Source organism: Aegilops tauschii, chromosome 4, assembly GCF_002575655.3.
Source record: "Aegilops tauschii subsp. strangulata cultivar AL8/78 chromosome 4, Aet v6.0, whole genome shotgun sequence".
In the NCBI taxonomy this organism is placed as follows: domain Eukaryota; kingdom Viridiplantae; phylum Streptophyta; class Magnoliopsida; order Poales; family Poaceae; genus Aegilops; species Aegilops tauschii.
Window position 1 is genome coordinate 80,959,213 of NC_053038.3, and position 8,592 is coordinate 80,967,804.

At 50.5% G+C, this 8,592-nt stretch overlaps 2 protein-coding genes across 3 annotated transcripts; both read right to left on the reverse strand.

Moving 5' to 3' along the window:
• Positions 1 to 213: 213 nt before the first annotated feature.
• On the reverse strand, positions 214 to 2,054 carry LOC109752095 (monooxygenase 3). 2 transcript variants are annotated; one of them, XM_020310961.4, is made up of 4 exons: positions 1,619 to 2,054; positions 1,461 to 1,529; positions 985 to 1,376; positions 214 to 878 (listed from the first exon to the last, which is right to left on the reverse strand). In XM_020310961.4, the coding sequence occupies exons 1-4, from the start codon at positions 1,948 to 1,950 to the stop codon at positions 355 to 357; spliced, it is 1,317 nt and encodes a 438-aa protein (XP_020166550.1). In that variant the 5' UTR covers positions 1,951 to 2,054; the 3' UTR covers positions 214 to 354. The 2 variants fall into 2 exon arrangements, with proteins under 2 accessions (XP_020166550.1, XP_020166551.1); XM_020310962.4 differs by having other exon boundaries at positions 1,461 to 1,539; positions 1,619 to 1,909.
• A 3,074-nt stretch (positions 2,055 to 5,128) lies between these two features.
• Positions 5,129 to 7,503, reverse strand: LOC109752075 (nucleoside diphosphate kinase 1). Its single transcript, XM_020310943.3, has 4 exons — positions 7,292 to 7,503; positions 7,111 to 7,159; positions 5,951 to 6,182; positions 5,129 to 5,493 (listed from the first exon to the last, which is right to left on the reverse strand). The coding sequence occupies exons 1-4, from the start codon at positions 7,340 to 7,342 to the stop codon at positions 5,376 to 5,378; spliced, it is 450 nt and encodes a 149-aa protein (XP_020166532.1). The 5' UTR covers positions 7,343 to 7,503; the 3' UTR covers positions 5,129 to 5,375.
• Between the last annotated feature and the right edge of the window lie 1,089 nt (positions 7,504 to 8,592).

The window sequence follows — 8,592 nt, forward strand, 5'->3', positions numbered from 1 at the left end:
GTTTCACTGCCACGGTTATGGTGCCACACTTAGCTGAATTTCCCACCTCTCGTATGCACGTACCTTTTCGAATTTTGTTACACTTGTGGTGACCAATTTGCTCAGAAATTTTGTTACACTTGGAGTAAGAAAAAGCATGGTAAAATCTTTCTTTTTTGAAATAAAAAAGCATGGTAAATCTGGTAATGTGATTTTGCTGAAAACGTGTTAACATGTGGCAAAACTGCTAAAAGCGCCTATTTCTTTTTATCAGAGGTAGACAACACGAAACAATTGTACTCCTAGAATAATCTTTGACGTGATCGAAATATTATGTTGAGTTCCGACGTATGTCTTGGAAATTGACCCCGTCGATCATGCCGACGGCGCCGCCGGGTCGAGCAGGCCACACTCGAAGTTGGTGTGCTCGAGGAACGGCCCCAGCCTGACCAGCCTCGGGATGACCACGCCGTCCCGCGCTGCGCACACCACCGGGTTGCCCCACTGCACCAGCGCGCCGACGAGCCCCGCGCGCGCCGTCAGCGGGAACACTCGCCCCCACCTCTCGCTCTCGTACCTGCGCAACGCCTCGCCGACGTCGTCGCCCGCGAGCACCGCGGGCGCGAGGTGGCGCGCCAGCACGACGGCGTCCTCGAGCGCGCAGCACGCGCCCTGGCCGAGGTTGGGCGTCATCGGGTGCCACGCGTCACCGACGAGCACCACGCCGCCCCTGGACGCCGGGGGCGCCAGCCCCGGCCAGAGCCAACGGTCCACGAGGGGCGTCTTCACTACGGCGTCGTCCGGCGTGCTCCGCATCACGGCGACCAGATCGTCAGGCCAGCCCCGCACCAGTTCCAGGGCCTCCCTCTTAAGCGCCGCGCCATCCGTTGTCTTGCGCCCTGTCATGCCAATGCCAATGCCATGCAAGATCAGTCGAAGCAACTTGATCAAAGCTGCATAAGCTCGCCCTCTCATGTCATACCAAAATTGCAGCGTCCTAGATACCTGGGGTTTCGCTATTGAAGCAGATGAACCAGTAGACTTTGGTCGGGGAGACCGGGACGAAGCCGGCGCGGACGCCCCGGCCGTAGATATAGTTCACCTTGGACTCGAACGGCTGCCCGCCGGCGTAGTCCGCGAGGCCACGGAACGCCATGTGCCCCACGTACCGGGGCTCCGAGAACCCCATCCACCTCGCGATCGGGGAGTTGACGCCGTCGCAGCCCAGCACCACTTTGGACAGGAGCTGCCTCCCGTCCTGGAGCTCCAGCAGGGTGCCGTCGGGCCCTTGGCCGGCGACGGATTTGAGCTTGGACGAGAAGGAGATGGCGCCTGGCGGGAGCTTGGAGGCCATCGTCGCGAGGAGCGCTCCCCTCTCCACCGCCCGCACCTCCTGCCTGATACATACATCAATCAGTCCAGTCCATTAAAGCAGAGCAAATCGATGCAAGCACAAGAGGCAAGTCTTGATGCATACGTACCCGGGAGCCTCTTCCTCGAAGGAGAACTCGCGCAGGTCACGCCCGCCCGCCGACGACCGCATCCTCATCCTGCGATCAGCTGAAACCTCGCAGTTTAAGGGGAGAGAAGCACTGGACCCGTGAAGGAAGGAGAGAGGAGAATTGCTAGGTAGGTGTACCCCTGGACGCGGAGGTACTTGGCCCGGAGCTCGTCCGCGACGCCGATGGAGTCCAGCACGCGCCACCCGTTCTTGAACAGTGTCAGCGACGTGCCGCCCGCGCGCAGGGACGGGCCCTGCTCCAGCACGATGGCGCTCACGCCGAGCCGGCGCAGGGAGAGCGCGGTGGCCAGACCCGCGATGCCCGCACCCACGATGACGACGTCCTCCGCCTTAGCAGAGGAGGATGACGAAGACGCAGAGACGGCACCCCGGCGACGGCGGTGATACGAATAGGAACAAGGGTGATGCGCAGGGGAGGACACGAAGGTGGTCAGCGGTGCCGGTGCCATGGCAACGACGAGCGTTTCTTGGACAGGAGCTGCGGATCGGAGCACGCATATGCCCGGTGGTTTCGGGGCCTCGGGTTCGCATAGCGGGAGGATTTGGAGCCACACGTCCGGCAACAAGATTCAGAGACAGGGGACAAGACACGTCCGCCACGGCACCACCTCGCTGCGATCCAGAAACTTTGCGTCTCACAGATTTACTGCGAGCTTCAGTAATCAACTCCAGCATCAATTTTTTTTCAAAAAGAAACAGATCTATTATAAAGATTCTTCGGGAGTATAAGGCGCATTAAACATAATAAAAATTACTATGAACCACCGAACGACCATTGCGTTGCCAAAACGAGCTCGGACGCGCCGGTGTCGCCGTTCCCATACCAGAGTCGGCCTGACCTTGTCGATGCAGCCGGGAAGTCTTCGTGCATGTGCCAGCATCACTTAGGGCAACTCCAACACGCAGGACGCAAACGAACACAAATTTTATCCGCTTTTCGTCCAGTTGGATTGGCTGATGGCGTGTTGTCCAACCGTGTCCGCTCAAACCTGCCCGGTGCGCCCAACAAGCCGATGCATTTTTGTCCACGCGTCCGAAGCGAATTTAATCTAAAATGGAGCAACGGTCATAGTACATGCCAGCGGCCATGCAACAGCCGCCATACATGCCAGTGGCTGGCACCCTTGTCAGCATACAAAAAGGGTCATAGTTCATGCATCTTGGTCATGTCGGCACACATGCCGGCATACAAAAATGATGGAGCTCTCGGCCATAGATCAATCATCTAGCTTGAGCACCGCCTTTTGCTTCTTCTTGAACCATGGTGTTCTCCTCGGGGACACCTTGCCCAAGTCCACCGTCATGATCTCCACCTCCACCATAAAAGCAAGCCCCACCTATCTTGCTTTGGTCTTGGCCTTTGCCGCCTCAATCTCGAGCTTCTTCGTTTGGACACTCTCCTCGATCTCAAGCTTCTTCTTTTGTATCTCGAGGTAGGCCTTCATTTGCTCATCTTTCTCTTGGCGCATCTTCTCCTCCCTTACTTCCTTTTGGGTCATCATTCCTTGCAAAGTTTCTTGCAAGGCGAATGTCGCCGCATCATGCTTCTCACCCCTCTTGGATTTGGTCATCCCCCTCGTCCGCTTCTCTCCTTCACCATGCTCTTTGACGGTCGCCAGCCCTCCATTCTTCTTTAGGGCAGCATATTGCTCACTAAACTTTTCACAATCATTAATGATCAACCAACAATGGGTAAGGGTGAATGGCTTGTTCTCATGTTGAGACTTGAATGCTTTCAAAGTTTGGAATGCCTACAAATGAAAATGAAGGCAACAATGTACATCCATATGCAATAGACATGCAAGCATCAATCAATGCTAACATAAACAAATAAGAAGAAATTGTATACCATGTCTTTGATGCCTAGGCCACTCACGCAACGGCCTTCGATGCTCCCAAGGGTGGCACAAAACTTGTGCACTCTTGTTGGATGAACCTCCACCTCTTTGAGACGGACACACACCCACGTTTGCTCTTAAACTCGTAGGGCGGGAACTTCCTACACTCATGTTAGTACGTATGGACCCCCCCCCCCAAATGTTGATCCTTTTTGCTCTGCGCCGACCTTGGCATCTTGACCAATTTCCTTCCAACCTTCGCAAATGAGCTTGTCCTCATCTGTTGCATATGCCTTGGTCCGAATGCTTTGCTGCCTCTTCCTTTGTGCATTGGCTTGTTGAGTGAGCTCATCGGCAAACAAAGGTTCCCCCTCAATGTCCACATCATCCTCTTCCTGTTGGACGTAGTCTTCTTCCCATTGGTTGACGGTGTCATCTTGGGTGAAGGGGTCAGGCGTGCCCGTTTGGCCTTGCATGAAGTGGCCGTGACCATCTTGGCTTTGCGTCTCGTCGGCATCATAATCTTGGCCGCCGCTGGCGGCCTAAAAAATGATGTTCTCCATGATGAAAGCATTGGTCGGGTCATCATGTGTCGCCGTCGGGGCCGGCGTTTCATCGAACAGCTTACGGACGCCGGCCAGGTTGACCACAGCGATGTCTCTCGGTCGCTTCCTCTGCGTCTCGGAGGATGACCTCCCCCCCCCCCCCCCCCCCCGACCAAAGGTGTGGCGTTGAGGTCGATGGCCCCGGCCGCGGGGGTGGCCACCGTGATCACGCCTCCTTCCGGCGAGCAGTCCCCAAGCGAGTTGGAGAAGCGGGACATCGTCGACTTGTGGTGCGGAGGGAAGCTATGCGCCTGCGGAGTGGTGGACGAGCGTGACGGCTCCGGCAGTGGCGGACTGGCAGCCGACGAGCTCGTGCTCACCACGGCCATGGCGCCGGCAAGAATGGTCGACTCGCCACGTGGGAACCCTAGCATGGCGAGCGCCTGCTGCGTGGCCTTGGAGAGAAGGGCCTCATCTCCTTAATGGCGGCCCCTTGTTGAACGGTGGCGGCTTCCTTCTTTTTTTTCTCCGCCCGGACCCTCCTCCGGCCATTCCTCTTCCTGTACTGGATAGCGCCTTCTGCACCGGTGCCAGCGACGGCGGCGCGGGGGGGGGGGGGGGGGGGGGGGTTGTCGCTTCGGCCATGGCGAGTGGGCGGGTGCGCAAGAGGGATTTTGGGGAAAGAGGAGGGAAATGTGCCATTGAAGGACAGGGCAGGGGGGAGGACCATGGGCGGGTGTCGCGCGCATCCGCACTTTGTCCGCACCGACGCAAACCTGGTGCCCAAATTTGGGTCAGAAATAGATTGCGGGCGGACGAAAAACTAACGCGCGTCCATTTGCGTCGGCACGTCCGGCCATTGTTCATATTCGGTTCGATCCAAACAGACATGCGCGGACGAAATGCGTCGGCATGTTGAAGTTGCCCTTCGGCCGTTGTTCCTAATCGTCTCGACCCAAACAGACACGTGCGGACGAAATGCGTAGGTGCGTTGGAGTTGCCCTTCGGCCGTTGTTCCTATTCGTCTCGACCGAAATAGACACGTGCGGATGAAATGCGTCGGTGCGTTGTAGTTGCTCTTGGGAACAGCAAGATGCGACTTAAATATCAACAACCCCTCGGTTCAAAAAACAACAATTAAACGCCATTTCCCTTCTCCTTGCGATTTACTACTAGCTATTTCTCTCCTTGACTGATGAAATGCAGAGCTCTTCTGAGATGTCAATCAATCTAAGAACAAAAGGTTAAACTCCCATGCTAGGTTTATCTTATTTCAGAAAACTGCACTGAGGTAGTGAGGTGGCAGCAGTTACAGTTACATCAAAGGAAACGCAAAAGCCATATAGGTTCAGGCAACACATTCAGTTCGGTTATTAACATCATCACACAGCACGAAATCTAATCATCGACTCGGATAGCCAGACCGGGACAAGCTCGAATTCTGAAGAAACGAGGCATCATCAACAAGTAGAAGTAGATGATCGTGTGAGTTCAGTTCTCGTAGATCCAAGGGTGGAGGTTGCTCTTCCATTCGGCCAAGCCTCCTGGGAACCACAGAGCGATCTCCTTCTTTCCGTTCTCCACAGAATCACTTCCATGAATTACATTCCTACACAGCAGGAGATTGAGTTCAGTCTAGGGAAATATATGTGATAGAAGCTACAGCGAAAACCTCCTTCTGCTGCATGGGAAACATAGACAATTGTAGTTGTAAAAACTCAAGACAGTACTACTACTCTCTACTCGCATACTCCCTCGGTAAGGTTTATTAGACCCCCTTTCATTTTGAACCAAAGTTTGACCATGAATTTAACTAATAAAATATAAACTATATGTCACGAAAACTATTACCATAGAAAACCTCTTTCAAATACAAATGCAACAATATATTTTGTGTAGCATATACTTTATATATTTTTAGTTAAATTCATGGTCAAACTTGGACCCTAAATACAAGGGGGCCTAATAAACCCGGATGGAGGTAGTACAACACACCAACAAAAAAAGACATTGAAAGTTGAATAAAAGGGAGTTCAGTGATCAATGTACAAAAAACATTTGCTCACCTGCTAACCTCCACAGCATGGTCACCACGGATGGTGCCAGGAGCTGCCTCCCAGGGCCTGGTGGCCCCGATGATCCTTCGGCCAGTCAAGACAACATCCTTCCCCTCCCACACCATGGCCACAACAGGGCCGGAAATGATGTAATCCACCAACTTGGCAAAGAAGGGCTGGGCAGAGAGATCGGCATAGTGCTGCTGCGCGAAGGATTTCTCCACATTCATAAACTTCATCGCTGGATCATCACATTTCCAAACAATTTATAAGCACCAACATAATTCAACCAGTGATATTTGATGGGCTATTGGATGTGTGAACCATCCAAGGCAATGATTATAAAAGCTGAACCGAAACAAGTTTCAGATGAGTTCTTCTCTTAACATAAGTTTCGGATGATTTTTGCTTTTTTGTTTCCCATTCAAATCCTTTTTTTAATGATATCTTGTGGCAACAAAACTAGTAGCCATTATCCATGTACTCCAATATGATTAAAAGGAGTAAAAAATAGTGTATCTCATCGAGGACCACATTTATAAAAGATTATGACAAGCTGTCCATGTTTTAAACTATCGCCACATTTAGCAGCGCAAGAAAAAAAAGTAGAACCTGCCAATTTGTAAAATTTGGCAGCGAGGTGGTTTATTTCAATTAAATTCAACGTGTCAGTTACACAATGAAATTAGCTTACTACATTTTTTCATAGCAATTTAACGCATGGTGACGATATCATTTGCCTGTGCACTTGTGTTATTGTGGTCATACTAACTATTAGCAGATACTTGTGTGTTGCATTATCGACTCAAAGCGGATAATAATTTTCCTCCTACCCAAAAAGGGCAATAGCATATTTATGCATTGCAAAAGCACTAACTTTTGGAAGTGCAAAAGCACTAGTTCATCTCTGCGCAAAATGATTTCATGTTCCAACTGAGGCATGCCCCATGTAGTTTCTCACCGGAAAAGAAAGAGTATTTGATTTTCGAGTTACTAATAAATAACCACTTTTATTTCTCTGTTATAACATATATAATACGACCCAAAAGCAGATCTAAGTGGCGAAATTAATTGTCTAAACCAGATCAAGAAACAGAAACTGACGAATTAGGAAGGAAAAGGGTCCCTAGGCCATACTGATCAGGTAGCAACAAAGGACACCCTCTTACCCTTCAAGTAGTACCCTTTCTTCTCAAATCGGCTGATGATATCCCCAATCTGCAGAAGAGAAATTGCAAACACGAAACCAATGATTAGAGATGGTTCCAGTAACCCGGAGCAGAAACCGATCGCCAGATTCAGACAAGCACGTAGGGGTTGTTCCGTGTAGAGACGGGGAATGGGACTTACCAGGCCTCTCTGGACGCCGTCGGGCTTGATCATGATGAAAGTCTGCTCCATGATCGGGGAAGAAGAGGCTCGCGGAAAAGGCGGAGGCGATCGATCACGCGATTGGGAAGGAGAGGAGCTCGGGATGTGAAAGAGGTGGAGAGGCCTCCCCTGTTTTATATGGGATGTTGGGGTGATCAGTTATGTTTCTGGATGCGGACGCTGTGAGTGGGGAGTGGAAGGGAAAGCGGCGATTTATCTGGGCATGGTTATAAAGTCGATCACATACGACACAGTCAATGGCCAGTAGGCCCATTTAACAGCAGATCTGGGATTTTGTCGTGGGAGTAGCGGCCCAGCCCAACCCGCGTAGTACTCCCGGCCCGTGTAGCCCGATCTGCACGCGCCCACAAATCCAGATCCGACGGTCAGAAGCGTTGATGGACGGAGAGGGATGAATTAGTGCATTTTTTAAATCTCCATAAATTTTTATAGTGGTCAGGATTTTTATACACGACGGTGTTAATGACTTTTAAAATTCTGCTTAAGTCACATTAGAAAATTCTCTTAAAATAATGTCAAGCACTGTTATATTAGGAAAAAAAGCTTAGGACAGGGAACGTGTGATTGGCCATTGTCTCTTCTTGCACTTGCTCCATCTTTTTTTTTTATGAGCGAAACTTCTAATCTATTCATTATCATAGAGAACATCGGATGTAACAACAATTGCATCCAAGTCCGTTGACCATCTAGCCTGTTTATGATGCCTAGTCAACATAAAAATGGAACACTGGCATTTTTATGATCTACGTATAACACTGACTCAATATATAGAATCGACACACAGACTTAGTTACCGCCCTCTTCTTCTTCGTTGAGTTGTCGGTGTAGGTTCTTAGACAACCCACAAGGAAGTGTTGTACCTTTTTATGTACCCTGAAGTTGTCGTTTTAATCAGCCTGTTACGGGTAATGTTTGACGAGCCCCAAAGCAAACTGTCCGTCTCTTGAGTAAATTAGCAATATTTTAATTAATCTAATACATAAATAGATCATGAACATGACATTAATAGTATTAAACTTGTACTGATATCTAACCATATAGGCACGTACTACGTAAATAATAGAAGTATCTACGTAAAGAGGAAATACGCACAACACACTAATAAGCAGAAGGGGGTAAACGAATTATACCCTCCAGTTAACCAGTTTGACGTCGCAACAGTGGCCGTGACGACAGCTTCCTCACCTGCCTTCTTCAGCAGCAACAACAGCGTTCCTCTCAATTTTAGTGCACTTGGTGATGATGACGACGTATACGAA

Bases quoted from the DNA above. Each gene is read 5' to 3' on its own strand.
- LOC109752095 (XM_020310961.4), bottom strand. From the start codon at position 1,950: ATGGCACCGGCACCGCTGACCACCTTCGTGTCCTCCCCTGCGCATCAC. The intron at 1,530-1,618 runs GTACACCTACCT...AGCTGATCGCAG, and splicing joins AAGTACCTCCGCGTCCAGGG to GATGAGGATGCGGTCGTCGG. The intron at 1,377-1,460 runs GTACGTATGCAT...TGTATGTATCAG, and splicing joins TTCGAGGAAGAGGCTCCCGG to GCAGGAGGTGCGGGCGGTGG.
- LOC109752075 (XM_020310943.3), bottom strand. From the start codon at position 7,342: ATGGAGCAGACTTTCATCATGATCAAGCCCGACGGCGTCCAGAGAGGC. The intron at 7,160-7,291 runs GTAAGTCCCATT...TCTCTTCTGCAG, and splicing joins ACGGCGTCCAGAGAGGCCTG to ATTGGGGATATCATCAGCCG. The intron at 6,183-7,110 runs GTAAGAGGGTGT...GTGATGATCCAG, and splicing joins GAAAGGGTACTACTTGAAGG to CGATGAAGTTTATGAATGTG.